Here is a 26,145-nt window from a genome sequence, read left to right on the forward strand (position 1 = left end):
AAACAAACAAAAGCAGTACTGCTGGTGTTATCAATAGAGAAAATACACTGCTCTATTTACACACTGTGTCAATTATTCCACCTGTTTCCCACTTCATAGATATTTCCTAGCTTATACTTATGGCAGCTACAAAAATGCAGTAACAGATCCTGTAAGAAATTGCTCCTACATTTCCGCTTTTCTCATAGATCCCTTTAGAAGATCCTTTTTTACCCAACTCCTTCCCAAACTCATTTGGACGAATTTGGACTGTCATCTGATTGACCTAAGGAGACTGCTGTGACCACCCACAATGGCCAGGCCTTTGCCCCAGCTGTCAGTGTTCAGTCACCAAAGATGCACGGCCAGGACCCTCCGGGTACACTGTGCACACAGTGCCAGGTCTGTCATGAGCCCTCAGGAAAACTGAAGGGGCCTTGAGGATTTTATGGACTCAGGGCCTTGCTTTTTCTATGGAGAGGTGTGGGGAGCACCTGTCCCTACGGATCAGGTTCCAAGCACGGTTTCTCCGTGTCTGGCTCCAGCACAGCCTGGGTGTCCCTGTGTGCTCCAGCTGCTCAGAGCCACAAGTCCTCCGGGCCCCTCACTGCACCTCTGTGGGTCCCACAGTCTGCGGCAATAGTGACACGGGCAGGCACAGCTTTTGCCAGCCAGCAAACAGCTAATTAATTATGGTGAGACTTGAGAATTCATCAGTCAAAATCGGGGATTTCACTCTCTCTTAAGATCACAGCCTGCATCCTCCAGAACAAGGCAGGCTTCAGAGCTGCCTGTGTGGCTGCGAGGATAGGTGGCAGGAATCTGTGCATCCTCAGCGCCCACAAGATTGTCCCCGCACAAGTTGTAATTATGGCGGTGTTCCCCTCGGCCAGACACAGCTGCTGCCCCGAGCAGCAGGTTCTGCCTGTGCCAGCCACGCCTCAGTTCACGGGAGGCAGGCAGGGACAAGTCTCTGCAACTAAAGGCTGAGGAGAGGGCATTTTCTGAGCAGCACTTCTTAGGATTTGGCGTGAGGACAAGCTCCCAAGTACTAAAGGAAAGGGGAGGCTCCCACCTCCCTCGGGAGCCGCCCCGCGCGCCACCCCAGCCGGGCTCCGCGCGCACTTCCCGCCGCCTCCGCCGGGGGCGCCAGTCTCGCGAGACCTGAGGCAGCGGCGCTCGCGCGGTTCGCGGCGCTTGGCGGGGCCGGCCGTGCGCGGCCATGGCGGCGCCGGGCGCGGAGGAGCTGCGGCCGGGCGGGCCGGCACCCGCGGGCGGCCCGGGGCTCGGCCCGGCGCTCGGCCCCGTGCCGCCGCACCCCGTCCCGCCGCACCCCGGCGTCTCGCGGCGGCGCGGCCGGACGCTGCTGGTGCGGCACCTGCCCGCCGAGCTGACGGCGGCGGAGAAGGAGGATCTGCTGCAGCACTTCGGGGCCGTGTCTGTGCGCGTCCTGTCCGACCACGGGCGGCTGGTGAGGGCCGGGCCGGGGCCGGGGCCGGAGCCGGGGCCGGGGCCGGGGCTGGAGCCGGGCAGGGCCGGGGCCGGGGCCGGGGCTGGAGCCGGGCAGGGCCGGGGCTGGGGCCGGGGCTGGAGCCGGGCAGGGCCGGGGCCGGGGCCGGGGCTGGAGCCGGGCAGGGCCGGGGCCGGGGCCGGGGCTGGAGCCGGGCAGGGCCGGGGCCGGGGCCGGGGCTGGAGCCGGGCAGGGCCGGGGCCGGGGCCGGGGCTGGAGCCGGGCAGGGCCGGGGCCGGGGCTGGAGCCGGGCAGGGCCGGGGCCGGGGCCGGGGCTGGAGCCGGGCAGGGCCGGGGCCGGGGCCGGGGCTGGAGCCGGGCAGGGCCGGGGCCGGGGCCGGGGCTGGAGCCGGGCAGGGCCGGGGCCGGGGCTGGAGCCGGGCAGGGCCGGGGCCGGGGCTGGAGCCGGGCAGGGCCGGGGCCGGGCAGGCCGGGGCCGGGCAGGAGCGGGGGTCCCGCTCCCGGGGGGCCCCGTGGGGCTGCCGGGGAAGCTCCGGGTTCCCGTCCAGCGCCCAGGCCCTGTGCCCGTGGCTTTGGCCTCTCGCTGCTGCCAGGGCCTCTTGGCGCGCGCAGGGATGCAGTTTAACAGGTCTCTTGAGATCGCTTCTTCCTCTCTTCCTCTTCTTCCTCCAGATTCCGAAAGCATGAATGTATTTGTTTTGTGATAAAGATAAAATTTGTCTCTTCATAAAGAGCCTTGTGTTTTGCAGAACTGCAGGTGGATGATGTCTGCATATTTTATCAGGCTTTATAGGATATCAGACGTGCTGATTTTGTTACAATGATTTTGGGCACGGAATCATGTAGTTGCAAGATAGGGTAATGAAGTTTGTTGAAACAAATTTAACTTTGAAAGGTGTATTCTGTGAGGATTTGATTTAGTTTGGAAAATTGGGGGGAAAGTAGAAACCATTGAAACGTTCAGAGCACAATAGTTACAACTTCTGTAGCAGGACGAGCATTACTTTTAGTAAGAGTTACTTTGATGAAAATGTTTTGTGCTCCAACTAATTTTCTGGTTTGGAAGAGGATGAGACCTCTTTTTGTCCTTTCTTGCAGTTTAGAATGGTTTATTTCTTGCTAGGAAAAAAAAAAAACAAAACAACATTTGTCCTGTATTCCTCAAACTGCTGAGGTCATGTCTTAATTATGACAGCAGGAGGTACTTTTCCAAAATTCATAACAAAAAATGTTTTCTTTCATGTTTGCCCCAGATGGAAGTTATCTGACTCCCATCTGGTAACTTCCAAATATATAAGCTTAAACTAACAAGGTGCTTGTGGCTCAATGTTTTTCGTGCAATTTGACATTTTTGATTCAAATACATTATAACTTTTTGTTTATTTTCTAGAAACATACTGCTTTTGCCACCTTTCCAAGTGAAAATGCAGCTGCAAAGGTTTGTATTGAGTTTGTTATTGAATGGTTTAGCAAAGCAGTGAGTTGTCAATGCTCTAATGTGGTTTACACATCATCTGGTACTTAGTGCTAGGAAAAAAACAAAGCAGCACGATGTAGTATGAGAGTTCTGTTTCAGGATTTGCTTGCAGGACTTGATGAAATTCTTGGAACACTTTTGTAGGTCCTAGGAATGGTAGATTGAAAGGGGTTTGTGCAAGTCACCTGATAACAGCCTGGCAAAGTTAGAGAAGCTGAGACTGATCAGAGCACTTTTTAGGATGTGTATGCATTTACATGAAAACTATAAACCAAGCAGTTTCCTTGTCTCCTGTGTAATTGTGTGTTTGCCATAAAAGTTAGCCCTAGTGATTCTCACTATCCAAGTCTGCCTTGAATGCCCAGTTTTGATAAGAAAACTACTGTATTAATAGAGGATATGGATGCCAAAAAGGTAATATTAATACTACTTTTTAAATACTAGTCCAGTTAAAAAGCCTGTGTCAGAACTTTCCCCTTATACCTTGGGTTTTTTTTTTTTGTTTGGGGTTTTTTTGCATAGCTTCTGTTTTGTTTTTTTTTTTTTTTGCCACACTTTAAAGGACTAAAAAAGTTAAAGTCTATATGAGGTGAGCAGTGGTGAATTAGCTGCTTGTACCAGTTGTTAGCAGCCTGCTGGGCTCTGGACTTGAAGAATGCTGGATCTTCCTAGTGCCATTGTTAACATCCTGATTTTAAAATTCGTAGCTGTTACTGACAGAATTTAGCATGCTTATGCTGCAGGAGCAAAAGGTTGGTTACTTGAAATTCCAGCACTTTAGTAGGCTGCGTGCAAGTCTGATTGTTAGGGCTGCTGCTGTGTTCAGGTGACCAACCTCTGTAGGTGCAGCCTGGACTCTTTCTTTCCTGCCAGCAGGAAATGCTGCTAAAAGCAGGGCTGGGAAGACACAAGCAGTGCAGAACTCTCATGTCCACAGTAGCACAGACTTAGCTTAAAGCAGCTGGGACTGCAATGTACCACTCAAAGAAAAAACAGTTATGCTTTAAAATAATTCTCATGTTTGTCCTCTTCCCTTTCTTTTCTCCTCTGTAATTACTTGAAGGCTTTATCAAGATTGCATCAGCTGAAACTTTTGGGTCACACATTAGTTGTTGAATTTGCAAAGGAGCAAGAGAGTGCACAGGTACTTAGCCAGCCTTCTGTCTCAGACAAGTGCAAAAGGTATGTGCAAAGTAATTTCCTTGTTGTGTTTGTGGTCAAGGAAAGGGGATTCTGGATTCATGATACTTAGGTGGTACTTGTAACTCAAAGGATGAATTGTGACCACTTGGAAGTCTTACAACAGGCTCAGATCTATAGGACAGTGACTGCATTCCTCCCAACAGAACTGTGTCATTTGCACCTGTGGAATGTGCAAATAAGTGATAAAAGCTATGTGATAGTGCTTAATTAAAAATAGTGTAGTAGAGTTTTCAAGTTATTTATTCCACTTTCTGAATATGAGCAAATTAATAATTTAATACCTTTGAAGAGAGTGCATGATAAATAATTTCAATTCTTTTCCTTTGATTGAATTTAAGTCAGGAGTGTCTGAATATAGGAAGACTTACTTAAATCTACATATGTATTTATTTTAGAAGACTGTCACTACTGTAATTATCCTCATGTATTAATTATGAAGAATTGGTAACAGTTATAGTAATGCAGTTGATAAAAGGTGTTAAAAATACATGTGCTAATTTATTTTTATATTTATTAATAGATGATGCATCTTTTATATAATATACATAATATAAGGCATACTTAATTTTTGCCCTGTTTTAATTAAGACTAAATTAATTTTCAGTTTAGAAGAACCAGTGAAAGAAGAAGAGAAGATAGAACCAAGCTGTGTTAAAATAGAGAATGGAATTGCACCCAACCATGGGTTAGTGTTGGGTTTTTATTTATCTTACTTTATTCTGTTACTGATTATTTTGAGCTGTGTTATGTACTGAACAAGAGTTTTGTTTCCTCCTATGCTGCTGTTCTTCTGGCATAGCTGTAGGAGATGGAATTTCATTTCCTCAAGTTTAGAATCCTCACTTCTGCATGGGGACTGGTGCTTTGAGCTATGAACTTGTGGATTGCAGAACGGCCTTCTAGCACTATGTGTTGCTTTCCTGGGAGGTTGGAGGGCTGAGGTTCTCCCAGTGTTAACAGCAGAATACCACTGACTTTTCTGACTTTTTCCTGATGTTTCTTCCTTTTTCCTCCCCCCCGCCCCCCCCATTTTCATTTTAGCATACAGGAAGTAGTAAATTTTTTGAAGCTAATGCAGCCCTTTGAGCATTGAGTTTCTGATATTTGTGCAGGCTGGGCTGCTATGCTGTGCTTTGGTTTTGGACATGTTAATTGTTTCTGTTTGCTTTAGGCTTCTGCATGGCTTGATACTTTCAGTATGCCCAAGGCCAGTAAATCTGTCATGCACTGGGGACTACTTCATGATGTCGAAGGCATTTTAAGTGGCCCAAAACTGTTCTAGGGGAAGTAATAATATTTCAGTGTTACTTCAGATGCAATCAATAGTTAAGCCTCTAGTAATCATTAGTTGTTACTGGTGATTAAGTCGCAGTAATGTTAAGGTGTCTTGTTTTCAATCTTTTTTTTTCCTCAGCCTCACCTTTCCCATCAATTCTTGCCTCAAATATTTGTATCCACCACCTTCAAGTGCAATTCTAGCAAATATAGCAAATGCCTTGGCAAGTGTGCCCAAATTCTATGTCCAGGTAAGTAAAAAACAGGAAAAAAGAGTATAAAATTAAAGACATTTAATTTTTCCTCTTTTAAGTATCCACAGAAGTAATTATTTTTGTCATTGCAAATACTAAGTTGGTTTTTCTGTGACAGTGCTAAACAGTCTGAGTTTTTCACTGTGCTGAGGTAATGAGATTTTATGAACCTGAGGTAGATTACTTAATTGACATTGAAGACTGAACTGGATATGCTCTTCCTAATGAGACGTGACTTGAGTACCTGGAATTTCATTCTGAGAAGATGCTGTACTTTTTTTATTAGCCTTGTTAGGGTGTTGCTTATATTGACTATTAGTGTTGGATCTCAAAGTGCAAGTTTTACGTTGTTCATGGATATCGAAACTGTACTGATTTACACCTGCCAGGAGTGATAGGCTCTTTTACCTAGCAAGGAACTGTTATCACTTACTTATTCAAAGGAAACCTACTTATTTTGACTCATTTCAGGTACTCCATCTGATGAATAAAATGAATCTTCCTCCACCTTTTGGACCAATCACTGCTCGCCCTCCCATGGTAAGTAACATTTTAAATATATGTTTTCAGTACTGTAGGATTAAGTCACAATTTAAAATGTTAGCAGCATAGTAGGAGAGCTAAATTTCTAGAGGAGTGCAAATCCTGCTGCATTTCACTGGTGTTGGTCTTCTAAAGCAATTATTTGGACTGTACTTAGAATAAACCAGCTATGGTACAGCACTGGAATGTTTCAAACTGTTGGTTCACTGTTGAAACTGAAATGGTTTTGGAACCTAAGCCTTCACCGGTATGCTTTGACTGTATTCTTCTCAGCAAAGTCCTTGAATCTACATGCAAAGTAAAAATCCAAGGCCGTGGTTGCTGTATTTTTTATCATCTCAGCTTAAAAAAATTAAACCATTCACTGTTATGCTTCAGAAAGCAGATTTTTTTGCTCATGGAAAGTTTTTCATTAGTAATGTAGTTTACCAAAATGGTATTTAGATCCTATAAGCATACTTGGAGAAAATACTTGTTAAGGGATCATTAATTGCTTTTACTGTTGTTATTAAGAAAACAAGATACGTTTAGGTTTTTTCCTTTAAAAAATTTACTTTTTTAAACTTTTTCCCCATAATTAGTACGAAGAATATTTACCAGTGCCTGTGCCACCTCCCCCAATCCCACCTCTGCCTCCTGAAGAGCCTCCTTTGCCTGAAGAGGAAGAAGGACTGTCTAGTGGGGATGAATCAGAATATGAAAGTGATGATGATGATGAGGAAAAGGAGAGGTAATGCATTTTACAGTCATTTGCAAGGTTTTGGGCTCACTGAAAGGCTTGGTTTCACTTCTCCAGCTTCTAGTTCAGCGAGTGGTAATGTTTGCAGTATATGCATGCTTCTCATAGAGAGTATTTAGAAATCTTTCTAGATGCTTAGAGAAACTTCAGAGTTCAGAAGGACAGTGCAGGTTTAAATGCAGTATGAAAAGGAAAGTGGCCTATTGGTGTGCAAGTTTTCGTTTGTTCCCATGTCCAGAAAAACCCAACTAAACACAAACTCAGCTTGAAGGGTGCAGATGTATGGAAGCAGAAATTAGATTATTTTCTGAAGTCTTCATTGTTCCACATCTCTCTAAATTGACTCCTCAGCCTGAATTGTATATGCACACTAATTTCCACAACATTCTTTATACATCAGCGGGTATAACTAGGATGTTAATATTTGTGCTGAAGATTCTCTTGCAGTTTTGGGAGTGAATTACATCGTAGCTGTATTTTTTTTAGTCTTTAAACTAACTCTGAATTAAAAAGTAGCTTTTTTCTTTCTGTCTAAACTGAGAAGTAAATCAGAAAATCCCATTGCTGTATTTGGAAAAACATCATTTGGAAAATGGTACCCCTGTTGAGCGTTAGAAAATCGGGTTCAGCTTGGGGCATCACAGCTTCTCTCACAGCTTCAGTGTCCCAGTAAGGAGCATGCTTGGGGAAGGAAGGGCATCACTGACATGTTAAATTTATGGTCAGTCCTTAAGTGCTCTGTGTATATTGATTTGCTGTGTGTTACAGCTTCAGTTTTAAGGTAGCTAGTTTTACAATTATATTCTGAAAAGTTCTATGTCAAGGGCTTTAAGGAAAGGGGAAGGGTTTTTAAAAGCAGTACTTTCAAATAAACTGTAAACGTCTGTTTTGTTTTTGTTTTGTTTTTATTTTTGTCTAAAATAGAATGACCAAGTTGATGGAATTAGCAACCCTTCAGCCTAAAAGACCAATAAACACAAAGAAACGTGGTGTTAGAAAAAAGCAAAGAATTAAAGACATGTTGAATGTTCCTGTGTGTACTTCCCACAGGTTTGTAGTTTTTGCACTTATCCTATTGGTTTTATTGCCCTAAAAATCCAAATTTTCCTCTAGTTTGAACTAAAGTGTGCTCAACAACCTTAAAGTGTGTCTGAATCAAGCTCTGTTTGTCTTCCTGTAAACCAATAGAAATTCCTTTTCCTAAAAAGATAACTAGTTTTACATCACAGCTGTGACTGAAGCAATTTGGATTTGTTTGGGCTGCTTCTTAAAACAAAAAATTAAAAGTACAACACTGGAGTAATAGAAACTGTCTTGTTTTAAAGTAAGTTTGGGTCTTAGAACTACAGTTCTGTGCCACAGTAGACAGTAGTGCAGTATTTCGATGTTGTGATGAATGATTGTGAATGTATTTTTACTAATGGCTGCCTGCTTCCTCCAAGTGATTTGCTACATTTTTTTAAAATGTCATATATTTTATATACTAGGTGACAGCAGCAGCAAGGCCAATTATTTTCCATGCTTAAGTTACTGATGAAGGTTTTAATAAATACCTGTGTGTATGTCCTGTGGTACGTGATTGTTGGTTTTGTTCCCACTGCCAGACATACCTTCTGTATCTGCAGTGTTTGTAATCACCTGTAACTCTCTTAGGTGAAATATATGAAATGGAGAACATGTGTTTGTGGTAAACAACTGCTTAAAATCTGACTGGAAGAAATATTGTGTTTGACCATGCATTCATCAGTGTCTGAAACTTTAATTAACGTGTTGTTGTTTTAAACAGCAACTCGCACCCTACACTGTCACCTTCAGATGTCTTTGAGCAGCTGCAGCACGTAGGTCATAAAAAAATAGAGTTTCATATTAGTACTGAGATCCCAGCTGTTCAGATAAACTCGGAAAAAGAAGAAAAAAATGGTAAGAGAGTTTGTACTTCAAATGTATTTAATGTTCAAGTCATGTGGCTTCAGTATATAAAAGGGTGCTGGAATTTGCACTAGGAATTTTTTTACCCTTACTGTATTGGAGCTGTCAACACCAAGTTGCATCATATTTGTATTTGCTGTTTTTTCCGTGTTACAAGCTTTGGAAAGGATCCAGAGAATTTTAAAGGTCTCTCTCCCATGTGCTCTATAGGGTGAATTGCACTGTCTTTTAAATGTTGGGATACAAATGTTACAAATTTTCAGTATTTTGTGGTGTAAATTAATATATCAGGCTAGTTTCAGATTTTCCTTTTCCAGATTTAGAGAGCAGCATCCAAGTGATTGCCAAACTCTTTTCTCTGGTGCACTGATTATCTGCCATAAAAGTGCTGGGCAATGATAATAGTGAGGTGTGATGGCTTTTTAGAGGGTTATGGTCAATCTGTGCTACTTTACAGTAATATCCAGTTTATTTAAGGGAAAATAGAGAAATGGATACAGGATTCAACAGCAAGGCAAATTTTATGCTAACTAATGTGTGCCATGGCCTTTATTTGTGCTACATGGGGTTTTATAGGACCATACAGAGCAGGTGCTTTTGTGAAACCAGGGATTAAGACTCATTTTTAAGGGTGTATTCAAATTGTCTTACAAAGTCTGCTCTACTATAAAGTTGCTGGAAAGTATGGTTTTCTTGCTGACTCTTGATCTTGGTGTCAATAAAGGTACAAACCACTTACATAATTTGTTGAAATTTCAGATCTTTATGCAACCTCGGAAGAAATCAATAATACAGGCTTTGGAAGGATTTTCCCAGCTCCTAGCTCGAATGATAAAATGGAAACTGAAGAGGAGGATGATGAAATACCATCAGAATTTATTTCTAGAAAGGATTTAGAAAAAAACAGACTTTCTAGAGAAGGTATAATTGTGAGAATAGATTATCTAGTAACAGCTTTTTGATTTGTTACAACAAATAGCTTAATTAAGTGCTTATTTTCTTAATTGAGCATATAGTAAATTATTTTATACTGAGCAAACGTGCAAAGTAAATGAACTAAAGCATGGGTTCTTTTTTTGTCTCCAAGAAATGGAAAAGTATTCTGTTTTCAAAAACTACGAGCCAGGTGATCCAAATTGCAGGATATATGTGAAGAATTTAGCTAAACAAGTTCAAGAAAAGGTAAGTAAACAAGCAAATTAAGTATCTATTAAAAGGGCTTTTTCTTAGCATTTATCTTACACCTGCACTTTAATTTCAGGATCTTAAGTTCATTTTTGGAAGATATGTTGACTTCCAGTCAGAGGTGGAACGCAATATGTGAGTTCATTTTGTACTTGGTTAGAATTAAGCCTTTTATATGAACTTCTATGACACTTCTGAAAACTGGGATTTTAAAAATAGCCATATTCACATTTTCTGTCTTTCTGCATAAACAAAAAATGTGTTAGACCTAAAAATCTTCATTTATGAAGATGAAAAAATATAATTTTATGGCGATTGACTGAAGACCCTATTATTTTGCCTTTATATTTTCATTCCCAGATTTGCTTTTCTTGGCTGTGTGACACAGAATGAACCGTGTAGCTGATTTTGTGTATCTGATCATTTTGCATATGTCCTGTTTGCTAGTACTGCACATCAATTTGCCATCCTGAAGTTTAATATTGCCTTTCAGTAAATGGTTTCCCCAGGCAAAATGGTCTCCAAGGACATCACGCCTCCTTGTAGGCTTTGCTTCTGTTTCTGCTATTTCTCCCACCTGAAGCATGAGAATTGTACATTTGTATGCACAATTTGCATTTACTGTGAAATCTGCAAGGTTTGTTAAACATGAGTAATTCCCACTTCCCCATTGTGCCCCTAGGTTTGATATCCGTTTGATGAAAGAAGGCCGGATGAAGGGACAGGCTTTCATTGGACTTCCCAATGAGAAAGCAGCTGCCAAAGCACTGAAAGAAGCAAATGGCTATGTCTTATTTGAAAAACCCATGGTAGTTGTATCCTTTTCTTCAAGCATTTACATTATATTCTTTTAATCTCTGCCAATCTCTATTTTTGTTGTCATAGTGTTCTGCAAAATAAAAAATGTCTTAAGAAAACCAATCCACATATCACTGTGCACTATTTATGGTAAAAATGCAGAGGCAGCTCTTCTGAAATAGGAAAGTAAAAGTGATTTATTTACGAACAGAATTCGCGGGTCTTACATCTTTGATCCTGCAAAGAAAATACAGAAGGTAATTTAGCTTGCACAACCACTATATTTAAAATAAATACCAGGTTTTTGACTTGGTTAGGTGTATGTTTACAGAATCAAGAACATAAGAAATGTTCCTGTAAGAGTAAGTGGTTCTACATGGGTTTTTCAGCTGGAATGGTCTCTTTTTGATTGCATAGCACTGTTTTTTTGTGTGAAAGTCCTTTTGTAATTTTCACTTAAATATTTCATAGTTTATTTCAGTTTCACATTAACCACAGCATCTGCTGCTTTTACTGTTTTTCCTCCCATATACTGAGACATCAAAGTTACGAATTCATGCTGGGTTGGAAGTTTGTAAATATCAAACATTTATCCTACTGTAGTTACCCTGTTTGCATTTAACTCATTCCCAGTTAGTTCTCCTTATGGACTCACTAATAACTCCTGTACTGTGTATCAGTGAGGTCCTAATCTTTGACTAATGGACACTGTTATAATACTTCATACTATAGTGGAATTGATTCACAGATAAAGGTGACTTTCTAGACTAAATAGCAGAAGTAATCTTTTTTGTCTTTCCTAATTGACATCTACTTGCCAGATACTTGTAGTCCTTAATAGAATCTCAGCAATTTGCTCGTTCAGCTAGACCAAAACAAGATGCCAACGAAGGGAAAAGAAAAAAGTAAAACCCTGTGCAAGGTATGGACTCTCTGCCTGAAAGGAGTGGGCTGGGGGTTTTTGTTAGTGTTTGGTTTTATTTACTCTCTCTTTAACAGCTTCTTTAGGAATAGTGATGGAGAGGAAATGTTCCGTACAAATTAATTTTCTTAAATGTGTGCTTATATCAGAAAAACAGAGTGCAAGGTATATAGCTGGTGTAAGTTTAAAACTTTCCTTTTTCCTGTGTTTAAAACCTCAGAGACCAATATTTTCCTAATCCTGATATTGTAGGGCACTTGTTAGTTTCTTTAATCCTTAATCTGCAAAGATAAGGAGATTAATGTGGAATTTTGTGGAATTGGACCACTTGTAGTAATTTTCCAGGGTTTTGGTATTGAAAAGTGTTGCCTCTTAACTCCTTCTTTTCCATCCCTGCCATTGTGAAGTGATCCTGAAGAACTGGTTCCAACAATAAACTTCTGCTAGCTGTAAAGAATCTTTAATTTACAGAAAATGAGTTCTTAGTGCTGTTGCAGTAATTTTTAAACTTGTGTGAATTAGTGAAGGATATTCTATTGGAAAGTGCTTAATGTTGCATTGATCAAGACTTCCTTTGTTGTGGAATGTGTAGGTCCTCATTTTTCGCATTTAAACATAATGAGAAAGTACCTTCTGGCAGAAAGTTATTTAACTTTTTTTTCTTATCATGTAGCTTTACTTCACTGCTCCTTACTCTGAGTGTGAGAGTAAATCAAGCAAAATCAGCTCTAATTTACCTGAGTGGTCTCATGGCCTGCAGACATTTGTAGAGTGGACTCTAAAATGACCATGTGAAGTAACTGGCAAGAATAAAAAGCATTTATTTCTCAATCTGCACCCTCTGATACATGAGTTAGCTCAAATTTAAAGGGCACTGACCTTAATTTGTGGTTACAGTTGAGATCTCTCTGGTTATGCCTCTGCTTAAAACAAAATTACCTGAAGTCTTAGGCCGAGCGCTTATGGAACATTACTTAGCCATGGTGTGTTTTTAATCTGAAACTTGATCCTTGTTACTCTGAAGAAAACCTCAATTTGAAATAAAGGATATGAAAATTTGGTTTTGATTTTTACAAATTGGTTGTAAAGCCCATAGTGTGGTTATTGTGATGGTAGTATTTCTGTTTTTAACAGCTACTCTCTAATTGTAGGTTCTTCATTCCATCCATTGTCTAAGGATTTTTAAAATCACATTTAGGCTTGTTTCTCTCTCTTTGGTCTTATTTCCTATTTTGTGTTATTTGTAGTTTGCAAAATCTGTATTTGTCAAAGATCACTTCTTTATAGGCCTTCTTCTGTACTCGTCATTGAAAAGAGCCTTGGCTAAAGTGTTCTGTTAGGATTAAGTATTTATGAGACTATTTCAGTCTTGTTTGTCACTCCTTTCTTGTTAGAAAAACCTCCTATTTGTATTATTTAGTGTCTACTAAGATTACTAAGGTTTCTTATATTAAAAAAAATTGAAGCATTTTAGCTATTGGAGAACCTGATAGATGAAGTCTGAGCACTTTAATTCTTTTAGGAATTCCATTTTTTTTTCCAACTCATTTTGTGTACTAATTCTGAATTCATTAAATATGCTAAATACTTGAATTGCTTAAAGAAAATAACAAAGTGCTTATTTGTTATAATATTGATGGTCAACTCAGAAGTTTCTTCTAGAATGAGCAAACCCTACTTAGGCAAGATTTAATTGTGCATCTGAAAGTCTTCCCATGAGTTACCATCTTACAGGTGTCTCTGGTGTTCTGTTCATGGGCAGAACTTCTCACTTACCTTGACTGTTTATATGTTGTAATCATAACAGTGTGCCACAGAGTTACACAGGTTTCTAAGGATCCATGAGGTTTAATTAAAAATATTTGTTGCATTTCCCAAATAATGGTTAAGCTGACCACTATTTCTGCATGATTGTTTTTCTGTTCCTGCTGGAATATTCTGATGGATGCTGATTTATGATGCAAAATTCTATGATAAAATTGCTTGAGTCTAGGGTTGTTTTTCTGTTGTGGGTGGGTTTTGTTGTTTTGGGTTTTTTTGTTTTGTTTGTTTTTGTTTGTTTGGGTTTTTTTGTTTGGTTTTTTTGTTTTGGTTTGTTTTTTTTTTTTTTTTTTTTTTTTTTTGCATTTGGTTCTTTTTCCTAAAATGGCTTTATCCTTTTTTTTTTTCCTTTGGGTTTTTTTGGGTTTTTTTTTTGTTTGTTTTTTGAATTTTTCTTTTTTTGTTTGTTTGGGTTTTTTTTTGACAAAACAATACATATGGTTTATAAAATACTGCAGAAGTCCTTGCTGGCTGAAATGTCTTTTTATTGATGGATTGGCAAAAAGTTCACCTGAAGTGACTTTTTCCTGTAGCTGTAAAACAACTGTTTGGGAGAACAGTTATGTGGAAGAAACTGATGTTGAGAGCTGTCAGGTTTCTTCATAAGGAAGAAGTGGCTTGAAAGCTCTCACTAAAGGGAAACATGATTGAGTTTAAGAAAGTGAGTCTGTAAAATGGCAAAGACTTGAAGGAGATGGAAAAATCTGCTGGTGTCCTAATAGTTCCTGTTATAAAAAATGTATTTACTTTCGAATATGAAGTTTAGTGTTGATGGATTCATCAGCCCTCATTAAATCTCATAAGGGGTTAGAATTGGTTTTTATCAGAGGCATATTTGCTTTATTTTTTTTGCTAGGTAGCATAAAGTTATGTGTGTGCAATACTGAGAATCCAGTAAAATTAAACCACATTCTGCTGTTCTTCTTTAGAAACATTCCTGCGTAAATACTGCAATAATACTGTCATGCAGAGTGTATCCTTTCTTGTTGTATCCTTTTTTGTGCAATATTTCTTGTAGCACACAACTGCATCTTAATTTTCATACAGAGTAGGTGTGGGGAGGAGTTAACATGTTTTAAGCTTGAGCTAATCTAAAAACTTTAAAAAGCAAATTTTTTCAGGGGGGGAAAAAGAAACCAATGAGTTGTCTGTATTGAGTGAATAGATACAATGAAGGTTCTCAGTCTCAAAAGGTGGCCTTCACCTTCTTCCTCAGATACCCTACTAATTTGTGGTCCTGTTCCTTAGAGGAACAGTTCTAGATCCTAGCAGCTGATCTGTGTGAAGCTGTGCTGAGCTCACACTGACCAAGTTACCTTGTTTTACTTTAAAAACATAGTAATATAATAATATGTTGTCTAAAATACATTGCAGAGCAGTTTTAATATTAAGGGGTTGATCAGTATTTTAGATCATTTGATTATTGTTCTGATACATGAGAAACAATTTGGAGTTGATTTAGTTGATACATTCCTTACTTTGTCATTTTGAGTAAAGAAGAAAATTAAAAATATCTTGTAATTAAGTATTTGGATCTGGACTAATAATCAACTTAATCACTGCTACCCTTTTGTTGGTTGTTTGGGTTTTGTTACAGTGCTGTCTACACCTAGGTAGTGTTGTTGCTAATGACCTACATGTTTCCTGTGGGTTTCATACTGCATTACTGTTTAACATTCTGTAATCTAAAATTAACACAGTCTGCATTTATTAAGATGTATTTTTCACAGACATTAAGCACTTTTTAAAACACTAAGCATCTTTCAATGTAGTTGTCAAAAGCCAATATAGCACTCCTGTTTTTTTGGTAGTTCTTACTTTTAACATGCTTTTGTGATGTTCCAGGTCCCTTTTGTGTTCCATCTCTTTCAAGTATTATCGAGCTGGGGAAGAAGCAGTGTAATCATCAGGACTCTTGAACTGTGCGTAGTAGCATTTCTAAAGTATTTAAGGCAGAGAATAAATTTTCCTGTCTTAAAGATGCTATATATCTTTAAATAACACAAGACTTATTACATCATAAATGTATGTTAAGATTGCTTGTGAAATCTAATAAATTATTTCCCTTCTCTTCATTTTGCTGCCTTCTTTTTGTTTTGAGCTTTGCCCTTGTGGTTTTAGGCAGAACAGGTCTTCTTGTCTTGAAAACCAAGCAGAAGGGCTGGTGCATTGGCCTGAATTTGTACTGTGAAACTGGGCACTGTTTTTCTTCAGTAATTAACTTGCATTGTTCATCTGCAACTTGAAAACTGTCACTGGTGAGACTTAAGTAATTAAAACCAGAGTAACAGTTAAAACTGGTATTGATGTGGTCCTTGCCCTGTTGAGGGTGATGATAACAGTGGTCACATGGGATTAGCTACATACTGGGCTGCTTAGTGGAACTATTTAAAACCATGTGGGAAACACTGCAATGACATTTAATTGACAAGATATTCTAGTTCAGTAGACTTAAAGGCAAAGTTATTCCATAAATTACTAAATCATAGTTGATGGTGTGGGAGCTGGCTGGTGTAAAAGATTTGTCATTACTCCAGCTGCAAACAGTCTAAATCACTACTATTGGTGGCTGGACCAAAGTCAATCTTTTATTTCAATAGGAGCTGGTTTAGCAGATTACGTTAAAGTGCTTTTACTGGAATTATTCATATCGTACTTGCTGCATTCCAATGGGGACTGTGTTCGTTCAATCCTAGAGGGCTTTTTCAACTCAAATGCTTCTGTTATTCTACAGTAGTATGTCCTAACACCCATGTTGAGCTACACGTACAGGACTAAAGGCCCACAAGTGAATTTTCAAAGCGCCGAAGTGCGCTAACAGCAAGGTGGTGCTGTTCTCAAGGACGAAAATAGTTCGTGAGAGGGGCAAGCGAGCGTTGAGAGCCGCGGGCAGAGCGCGCTGTCCGGCGGGGCGGGGCGGGGCGCACCGGGAGCGCCGCCCGGAGCCCCCGCGGGCCGGCCCGGGCGGGCTGCCGAGGGCGGTCTGTGGGGAGCCGCCGGAAGGGACGGGGCCGCGCTCTGCTTCCCGGTCACACCTTTGCCACCTGCAGCCGCCGCCGCTCGGCGCGGCCGTCCCGCAGGTCTGAAGGCGGTCGCAGGTGTGTTGGCGAGGCGAGCTCAGGCCGTGACCCAGCGGAGTCGGTGCCCCGAGTTCCCGAGCTGGCCAAGGCGGCGCCAGGGTCTGCAGAGACGCTCCGCTCCCAGGTTCTCTGCACTGCAAGCAGTGTTGCTCTCTTCCACGTAGCATCTTGGCGTTTTTCCAAGCTTGGAAAACGTTTTGAAGCTAGGGCCTTCAGAGTGCAGTGAGGATTTCAATATCCTCGTTCTCTTCTTATTGCTTGTATTTGAGGCAGAGCAGCCATAAACCTGTTTAGAGAAATTAAAATCTACATTGAATCTTTAAGCACTAGGCTTTGGAGCTGATTTGGGGGGGTCAAGGTACATTATTCTTACTACTTTATGTATTTACTGCTTTAAGTAAAACTTGTCAATCTAATAAATGGCTTTTCTCATCAGTGAAGATGGAATTTTCATAGCTCATTTTCTCTTAATGTATGTTCTTCCTATCAGGGCTAAAAAGCATTCCTTCATGAAATTCCACCGCTTGTGGCTGAAACTTAATCTGTTTATTTTACTGAAGATCTACAAATGAATAATTGTATTAAAGTTATTTTGTTCACAAGCAGAAAAATCAGCTGAATATACCAAATGCTTAATTCTAAATAACTGCCTGCTTGTGAGGAACAGTGGTGGCTGATAGCAGCTGTCAGGTTCTGGAAGGCTGGTTCTACACTTTATAAATGGTATATTTTGTGCCTAAATTTGCTCCAAAGAGTGCTTCACTGCCTGAGAGATATGGATCATCCTTTCCTTGAAGCAGAAATGAGGGCAGTTTTGTAGAAGTCATGTAAAATATTACATCAACTTATGTCTGAGTAACTGTATCACAGCAGGTTGGAGTTTTCAGCAGTGCATTCCCAAGCGTGTATTAAATCAGGAAAAGCACGGTTTCCTTTGTTAACAAACCTGAGGGCCCTTGTGTTCATGTTTAAACCTTCACTGAGGTGTTTATTTTCCCTTGTGACAGAAATCTGTTTTTGCTCTGTGTTGTTTCCGTAAGATAACTTTTTATAAAAAATAGCTACAGACTCTTGTTACTTTCCTGTTAAATATTTTGTTATTTAAGGGAAGTATTAGTTCAGCCATTCGTTTGCAGAAGTTTTTCTTGTAGGACTTTGTATCTCAGACTCTCTAAATCAACTTCTAAACGGGAAGAGTGCAAGATAAGGTTCTCAATAGAGTAAACCTTGGTAGTTGTTTAGTTTCTGGTTTGTTACATGTTGTATCTCTAGGTGAGGAAGTGGAGAAGCAATTTTGATATAAGGATTGTTGTCTTTTGTCCCTAAATAAATACAAATAGGGTATGAGTTGGGAAATGGAGTTCCTAGCCTAGCTCATCAGAAGGAAATGTAGCATCAAGCCTCTGGAAACCTCCTTTTGCAGAACTCAGGCACTCAGAAGGAGATTTCATGGTTATGGAGCTTCACAGCACTTCTAACATCTGCATGTTGTTGCCCATGTTCTTAAAAGGAGAATATCTCCACAGAAATCCAGCAGGTGTGCTGGATTTAGCATTTAGCATTTCTGGGTTTGCGTCACAATAATTAATGATTTCTGTGAGAGATTTTTCAGGTTTCAGGCTGTTTGAATGAGCGATGTCATGTATATCATGAATGACAGACACGTGTACATTAAACCTTGAAAATATCTGGGGTTTCATAACAAATCATGGTAAGAAATATGCTGCCTCTGCAAGGTCTTATCCAAATATGTTCAAATTGTAGTAACACGATTTGGAAAAAAAAAAAAAAGCTGCCTCTCAAGGAGAAATAGGAATGTAATAATGTTCATTAAAATGAGAAACAAAATGTCAATTTCAGTCTATATAAATATTCCTTTGCCCTTTGGGGTAGTTTTTGGCTTTATACTAATAAAACCACAACTTTTGCATTCTGGAGGTAGCCTCCATTCGGCAACATGTGAATTTGAAGTGCATGAAAACAAAGTTACTTTAGTATGGAAATTTGATAGAGTTTGGATAAAATGCAGTTCTCATACAAAGTAACAGGTAAGTAACACCCAGAGATAAGCGTTTATCTTTAAATGTGTATTTTCTAATGTGTACTTTACCTCTTGCAGGAACACTGACAGTTAGTAAGAAGAGCACAGCTGATCACAGAGCACCAGATGGGGATCTATTTTCTGCTGTTAGTCGTAGGCCTTTGCTGGGGGCAGTACAACCCCAACACTCTCCCTAAGAGAACCTCTATTGTGCATCTCTTTGAATGGCGCTGGCAGGATATTGCTCAGGAGTGTGAACGCTACTTAGCTCCTAATGGATTTGGAGGAGTTCAGGTATGTCTGCTCCTATCAGTAGGTAGTAAAATTGCTACATAGATGATAATTTGTTTTTCACAGAAAATGTTCAATTTGTCAAAGGACGGGTACTGAACGAGAAAAATAGAAATTGGTAATGGAAGTAGTAAATGCTGACAAATATATTCTTCAGCTATCTTCACGTAAGCATGAATTTATTTCATTGCTCCAAAGTGCATGTTTTGCAGTCTATGCTATTACATTTAGATGAACTAGAATTGCACATCACATCATTTGCTAAATCTTTTTTTTTACTGCTGTGAAGAGTCACCTATGTTTATCTGCTTGATATTATTTAAATCAAGGGAAGCTCTTAAGAGTTAGATAAATATAAAATGAAACTATGACTGAATAAAGAGCTTCCAAAAAAATGCTGAAGGTTTTAAATAATTAAATAAAAAAGGCTGCTAGTTGTGTTCACCCAAACTGGCAAGTTTCTCTCTGTGTGGCACAGTGTCACAGTAAGCCACTAAGAGACCCTTCTTTGCAGGAACCTGGTGTGAGCAGGTGGCAGTGAACTGAACGCAGGTTCTGGTGAAGGTGTCCCTGTGTGAGTCAGTTCTGTCTGAATGACAGACATGTGTTCTTGTGGAACCAGAACTGGCACTTGGGTGGGGTAGCATGGCAGGAGAGAAGCCACTGGTTAAAGTATTTCTGTTTGCCTGTCAGACTGCTTGGGAAAAATTGGTGTGAAAAAAAATGGTGCTTGTCTCTTGCAGACCAAGAGACTGCAAGCTGGCCTGAGTGAGAACTTTCCCATAATTTTCAAATAATCATTTTTTCTTTGGAACTGTCTTTCCAGGCATGCAGACCAGATGGACTTTAAATTGATTTTTCAGACTGTGGCCTGTGCCTGCTTATCATTTTAATCCATTCTGTGGCAGAATCTCAGGAATTTTTTTTCAGATGATGCCTTGCTGGGCTGGTCAGGAAGGTGTGGCAGTTAAGAGGCTGAGAAATGGTTGGATAAGGTTGTTGTGCCCAGAGGCTTGGAGGTAGCAGCAAAAGCTTGTTGCCTGAAATGTATCCCGAAAAGTCTGTAAAAGCAAGAGTTATAACTCACCTGGAAATCTACAAGACGTAGGTCAAGTATATGCTCATCCAAAACATTACAAAAACAGGAAGTTGGGTCAGTTTTCAAGGCAGGATGTTACGTCAGTTGTTATGCAATCACTTCCTTCCACTTCTGGCCTAGTTCTTCAATTTCAGATGCTTCTTTTTGAAGCTTGAAGTCACAAAGGAAATTAAGCCACTCTGTTCATGGACCTAATTTTTATACTGGGTTTCTACCAGTATAATTTATTATACTGGGTTTCTACCTGTTGAAGGCCAGGCCTAAGGCTTTTGTTTCCAGCACTACAGTGTAAGCAGAGGATACTGAGGATCTAAGTAGGTTATGTTCTTTCTCTAAAAATACTAGGCAAACAAATTAACAATTTTCAGTATCCTGTTACCAAGTGCCCTTGTTTTATTGACAGATTTCACCTCCAAATGAAAATGTTATCATTACTGACCCCCAGCGACCGTGGTGGGAAAGATACCAGCCTGTCAGCTACAAGCTGTGCACAAGATCTGGAAATGAAACTGAATTTAGAGACATGGTAACCCGGTGCAATAATGTTGGAGTAAGTACTTTTAAAACCTTCTGGTATTTACAATGCAAATATATAGCCAGAGATTCTACCATTTAAAAAAATGGATGCAGTGTTACCTGCCTGTCTGCTGAGCTGCATGTTTTATCACCCTTGCTGTATGCTAATAAAAAAAAATGGAGTAAAATATTGGCTGAAGCAAGCAAGCAGAAGTAGGGGGATAGGACAGGAAGTATGGGAGAGAGAACATTAATTAGTGGTGCTGTGGGAAGTAGCTTTTTCAAATTACGTGGATACTGTTCTCTAGGTGCACATTTACGTGGATGCAGTGATCAACCATATGTGTGGAGCTAATGCTGGGGCTGGTGACCATGCTACTTGTGGAAGCTATTTCAATTCAAAGACTGAAGATTTCCCAGCTGTGCCCTATTCTAGCTGGGACTTTAATGATCAGAAATGCAAATCTAGAAGTGGAAACATTGAGAATTATCATGATATATCTCAGGTAAACCTACAACTATGGTTTTCATGTACATCTGTTCCTGTGCTGTGATTTCTTTGCTCTAATTTACAGCAAGACATTTTTTTTAAAAAGGAATTTTAAAAAGCCTCATAAAAAGCCATCCAAATTAATAACAGAGGTTAGTGTTGCTATCAGGAATACCACTTCTTAAAGGGATAGCTGTACTTGAGACAATATCTCAATTTCAGATATTTTAAAGCTCATAAAATCTATTCAGTGTGTTAAAAAGGTAGAAGTTACTATTTGCCTTTTATTGTAATTTTGAAGTTTTCCTTGGTCTCAATTTCGGAAGAGAGGGGTAAATTCAATTTCTTATTGCAGCTTCTGTGTAGATGACTTGGCAAAGGAACGAAATGCATGGGGAACAAAGGCTACTAGAGGTTTTATTTGGCATCGTAATAGAGATCAAGAGCATTCAAAAGGTGTATAGAACATTAGATGAAGTTTATGAGGTGAGAAGGTTTGATTTCAGGTTTTTTGCCCAGGTGCGGGACTGCCGCCTGGCCAGCCTGCTGGACCTGGCCCTGGAGAAGGAGTACGTGCGCTCCAGGATTGCCGGGTACCTGAACCAGCTCGTCGCCATCGGCGTCGCGGGGTTCCGGATCGATGCTGCCAAGCACATGTGGCCTGCGGATGTCAAGGCCATTTTAGACAAGCTGGAAGACCTAAACACTCAGTGGTTCCCTGCAGGAACTAAACCTTTCATTTACCAAGAGGTAGTCTTTATTTTTTTAAATTTTACTTCACAAACATATTTCTTGCCGGCCCAGTACAGACTCAGTCACACATGGCAATGCTTTGCATGGGCTGAGCCCAAGCAGATATACAGAAATCATCCTCAATATCATCCTCAACCATAATCTGCAAATATCTAATCTGCAAATAAATGGTAATTGATGTGCAAAATTCCCCACTTGTTTTGGACCTTAAAGAATTAGGTAACCTGGAAATTTTATTGAGATGAAATTTACAACCTTGAAGTTAGTGTAAAAATTCTGTTGGTTTAAAAAAGATATTTCATTTCCTGAATTTTAAATTCTGGATAATAAATTGCAACAGAAGACATAAATGTTAATTATGTGCAGAAAGTTTATTTTCCAAATGCATAATGACTATTACTTGAAATTCTGAATTTGTGTTTTACATTTGAATAATGAATTGGAACAAGCAGGTAAGTGTTGGTTTCAGTCAGCAGAAGCTAAACTTACTGCACATATTTTATTAAATTAGTATCTTGCCTGCAAAGTCTAGGCAAATAGAAATGTTCTTTAGCTCCATGGTGAAAGGATGCTGCCTAGCTGCTGGAAGCAGAGGCCTTGGTGACCATACTAAATATAAAGGAAGTACAGCCCAAGCCTTAATCACACGTAGGTGACCAGTTGGGGTAAGGAGATATACTGGGCTGAGCTAAAAGAAAAAAATAGCCTTACATACAATTTTGCAAGAAAGCCAAATAACATAATTAGCTCAAGTACTGTCCCCTTGTTTAAAGCAATGTCTGAAGCAGTGTCTTATTTGTTTGGTTTTTGAGTAGGAAGATGTACTTTATCTTTCCTGTACCAGGTAATTGACTTGGGTGGAGAGCCCATCACAGGCAGCCAGTACTATGGAAATGGCCGGGTGACAGAATTCAAGTACGGTGCCAAACTGGGGACAGTGCTCCGCAAGTGGGACAGAGAAAAGATGGCCTACTTAAAGTAAGGATGAAGGTGCTGCAACTTCTCCAGGATTCACTGGATACGCCAATTGACAGGGAAGCTTCAAGTCTGTGTTTTTGTTTAGGAACTGGGGAGAAGGCTGGGGCTTTGTGCCTTCCGACAGAGCTTTGGTCTTTGTGGATAATCACGACAACCAGAGAGGACACGGGGCTGGTGGAGCTTCTATCCTGACCTTCTGGGATGCCAGGTAAGGGATTGCTCTTGTCTGGGTGATTCTTCCTGCTCTTGCTTGTTTTCCTGTGTGTTCTCGGCAGGTTCCTCTGTCTCATTCCTTGTTTGTCCACCAAACAGGCTCTATAAGATGGCAGTTGGTTTCATGCTTGCCCATCCCTATGGGTTCACACGTGTGATGTCAAGTTTTCGCTGGCCGAGACATTTTGAAAATGGAAAGGTGAGTTTATTAATTCTGAGGATCCATCCATGGGAACTAAGGGTGAGAACAGGGCCAGAGAATTAGTCCAGTGCATTTCATGTTGTTAAGTGATTTCCCCGTCCCAGGCTGGATATAGCTGGTGCAACTTTGATGCTCCCTCTAGCTTTGCTCTGCAAAGGGGCTCTCTGCATTTTCAGTCAGAAGATATTCACAGAATTCACAGAATGACTAGGTCGGAAGAGACTTTCATGATCATCAAGTCCAACCCATGCCCTAACACCTCAACTAAACCATGGCACTAAGTGCCACATCCAGTCTTTTTATAAACACATCCAGGGATGGTGACTACACCACCTCCCTGGACAGACCATTTCAGAGCTTTATCACCCTTTCTGTAAAAAAACCTTATCCTAACATCCATCCATCCATCTATATTTGGCGCAGCTTTAGACTGTGTCCTCTGGTTCTGTCAGTTGTTGCTTGAAGAAAGAGACCAACCTCACCTGACTACACCCACCTTCCAGAGAATGGTAGAGAGCTATAAGGTCACCTCTGCTTCTCCTTTTCTCCAGGCTAAACATCCCCAACTCCCTCAGCCATTCCTCACAGGAATTGTTTTCCAAGCCTCTCTCCAGCCTCATTGCCCCCTCTGGACGTGCTCAAGTGTCTCAACATCCTTCCCAAAATGAGAGGCCCAGAACTGGGCACAGCACTCGAGGTGTGGCCTCACCAGAGCTGAGTACAGGGGAAGAATGACCTCCCTGCTCATGCTGGCCACACTAGTCTTGGTACAGGCCATGATACCATTGGTCTTGGCTGCCAGGGCACACTGCTGGCTCATGTCCAGCCGGCTGTTGACCAGTGCCCCCAGGTCCGTTTCTGCCTGAGCACTGTCCAGTCACACCGTCCCAAGACTAGAGCATTGCAGGGGGTTATTGTGGCCAAAATGCAGGCCATAAACCTGTCTTTTTAATGTCAGGACATCAATGACTGGTATGGACCCCCAAGTAACTCAGATGGCTCCACAAAGGCCGTCACAATCAACCCAGACACAACCTGTGGCAATGACTGGGTTTGTGAACATCGCTGGCGTCAAATCAGGTAGGGCACTGGGGAGAAACAAGAAGTAAAAGCAGTTGCTTTTTGCTGCTCCATGTGGCTTTTGAGGTGTTGCAGGTGCAGTGGCAGACACTGCTTGTGTTTTCAGGAACATGGTTATCTTCCGTAACGTGGTGGATGGCGAGCCTTTCTCCAACTGGTGGGACAATGGCAGCAATCAAGTGGCTTTTGGCCGTGGTAACAAAGGCTTCATCATCTTCAATAATGATGACTGGTGAGTAAAAGGGAAATAAATTATAATTTATTATAAGAAAATATTATGTATTAAATATGTATTTTAAAAATCTAGTTCATAGTGAAACCTTTTAAGATGTTGCTATCTTGAATAGATCTTTCTAATGGATGCCCTAGTTATTGGCAATTTAAACATAGCATTTTCCACTCTACCATGGACACTCTTTACTCTTGGCAGCCTTGTAGTGTGGCCTTTTATTTCCCAGTTCTGGAGCTGGCTGTGTCACTCTGTCACAACCAGCAAAGTCTAAATGTATAGAAGTAAGGGAATTTGTAAACTCAGGAATATGTTCTAAATGTGACAGTTTTAAAAACTGTATTGAAATAGTTTATGCAAGAGTGAGATGTTAAGAGAACAGGAGTATGTCAGGGCTGTAATAAGTAGCTGTAGGTTGTGGTGATGAGCAATTTGAAACATGTAGTGATTGAATAGATTCTGCAGTGTCCAGAGAAGTGCTAGAGGATAATTCCAGACTTACTTAATGTCTGAGGTTTCCAATACAATTTGAAGAGCATTTAAGAGTCCTCATGATGCTTACTGCATTTCATTCTTTTCCAAAGGTCTTTGAATGCATCTCTGCAGACCGGTCTGCCTGCTGGCACTTACTGTGATATCATTTCTGGGCAAAAGGAAGGTGACTTCTGTACAGCAGTAGAAGTTCATGTTGCTGCTGATGGTATAGCTAATTTCCTAATTGGGAATGAAGAAGACGACCCATTCATTGCCATTCATGTTGATGCTAAATTATAACCAAATGTGTTGTGCATGTGCTGTTCCTTCTCCTCCGTGTCTTTGTTAACAGCAAACAGATGTACAGAATGTCCTGGCTCTCAGGACTGCATGAACCAAGACAGAGCAAAGCATGTTGGCTGTAATACTAATGAAATAGTGAGCAGCTACTGTACAGAGATGGGAGCTGGTGGTGCCATTGCAGATCTGGGAGTGGATTATACATTTGTGTGCATTTGTAAGTGTACTTTATTCAGTTACGGTACTAATAAAAAAATGGAAGGAGAAGATTGACATTATTAAATTTTAAATCGTGCTGGTTTGTGCAGAAGTGGAATTGCAGTTCTCTTTAGGGCAAGCAAGATTGCTAAAATTGGCAGGATATCCAAAAACCAAGACCCCTTTGTGCTGAAACATGGCACAATTCAAGTGGATTTTCTAGTCTTCGTATTCTCTTAGCGTATAGTTTTATTGTTAGTAGACTCAAGTTTATTCATGGAGGATTGTTGCCAAGACATCGATCTTACAAGTCAGTTCCAAATGAAGACCTGAAATAATTTCATGAAGAAAAGTCAAAGGTCTTTTTTTTTTTTGAAGGAGGAAATTGTAGGAAATGCAAGAAAGTACTTGGAAAAGAGTTCTAGCTTTCAAATTCAGTTATATATCAGACAACTAAAACTCATCTACACTATCACTTGCATCTAATTTTGCATTTTGTTCCTTGACTCTGGTGAATCATTGATCACTTAAAAGGAGGTGAAACACCTTATGCAAAGTTTCTGCAGGAGAGGCAAATGATCACTTTCCATCAGCTGCTCTGCATG

The 26,145-nt window shown here is 40.6% G+C and overlaps 2 protein-coding genes across 4 annotated transcripts; both read left to right on the forward strand.

Moving 5' to 3' along the window:
- Positions 1–1,201: 1,201 nt before the first annotated feature.
- On the forward strand, positions 1,202–15,671 carry RNPC3 (RNA binding region (RNP1, RRM) containing 3). Of its 2 annotated transcripts, none has more exons than XM_077785476.1 (15): positions 1,202–1,450; positions 2,841–2,888; positions 3,991–4,109; positions 4,735–4,815; positions 5,545–5,656; positions 6,131–6,199; positions 6,784–6,932; positions 7,866–7,991; positions 8,728–8,861; positions 9,630–9,791; positions 9,958–10,052; positions 10,132–10,190; positions 10,738–10,870; positions 11,703–11,775; positions 14,526–15,671. In XM_077785476.1, exons 1-14 carry the CDS (start codon positions 1,202–1,204, stop codon positions 11,760–11,762), a joined length of 1,596 nt encoding a protein of 531 aa, XP_077641602.1. In that variant the 3' UTR covers positions 11,763–11,775; positions 14,526–15,671. The 2 variants fall into 2 exon arrangements, with proteins under 2 accessions (XP_077641602.1, XP_077641603.1); XM_077785477.1 differs by having other exon boundaries at positions 15,442–15,671.
- A 919-nt stretch (positions 15,672–16,590) lies between these two features.
- Positions 16,591–25,609, forward strand: LOC110484220 (pancreatic alpha-amylase). Of its 2 annotated transcripts, XM_077785478.1 has the most exons (11): positions 16,591–16,800; positions 18,796–19,011; positions 20,511–20,657; positions 20,932–21,129; positions 21,633–21,863; positions 22,711–22,844; positions 22,930–23,052; positions 23,157–23,256; positions 24,218–24,339; positions 24,446–24,571; positions 25,153–25,609. In XM_077785478.1, the coding sequence occupies exons 2-11, from the start codon at positions 18,844–18,846 to the stop codon at positions 25,340–25,342; spliced, it is 1,539 nt and encodes a 512-aa protein (XP_077641604.1). In that variant the 5' UTR covers positions 16,591–16,800; positions 18,796–18,843; the 3' UTR covers positions 25,343–25,609. The 2 variants fall into 2 exon arrangements, with proteins under 2 accessions (XP_077641604.1, XP_077641605.1); XM_077785479.1 differs by lacking the exon at positions 16,591–16,800 and having other exon boundaries at positions 16,838–19,011.
- The last annotated feature ends 536 nt before the right edge of the window (positions 25,610–26,145 follow it).

Source organism: Lonchura striata, chromosome 9 (assembly GCF_046129695.1).
Source record: "Lonchura striata isolate bLonStr1 chromosome 9, bLonStr1.mat, whole genome shotgun sequence".
Taxonomy (NCBI): Eukaryota; Metazoa; Chordata; class Aves; order Passeriformes; family Estrildidae; genus Lonchura; species Lonchura striata.

Coding starts and splice junctions, on each gene's coding strand:
- RNPC3 (XM_077785476.1), top strand. CDS start 1,202: ATGGCGGCGCCGGGCGCGGAGGAGCTGCGGCCGGGCGGGCCGGCACCC. Junction 5,657..6,130: donor TGCCCAAATTCTATGTCCAG/GTAAGTAAAAAA, acceptor GACTCATTTCAG/GTACTCCATCTGATGAATAA. Junction 10,053..10,131: donor CTAAACAAGTTCAAGAAAAG/GTAAGTAAACAA, acceptor CTTTAATTTCAG/GATCTTAAGTTCATTTTTGG.
- LOC110484220 (XM_077785478.1), top strand. CDS start 18,844: ATGGGGATCTATTTTCTGCTGTTAGTCGTAGGCCTTTGCTGGGGGCAG. Junction 23,053..23,156: donor CTGACCTTCTGGGATGCCAG/GTAAGGGATTGC, acceptor TCCACCAAACAG/GCTCTATAAGATGGCAGTTG. Junction 24,572..25,152: donor ATCTTCAATAATGATGACTG/GTGAGTAAAAGG, acceptor TCTTTTCCAAAG/GTCTTTGAATGCATCTCTGC.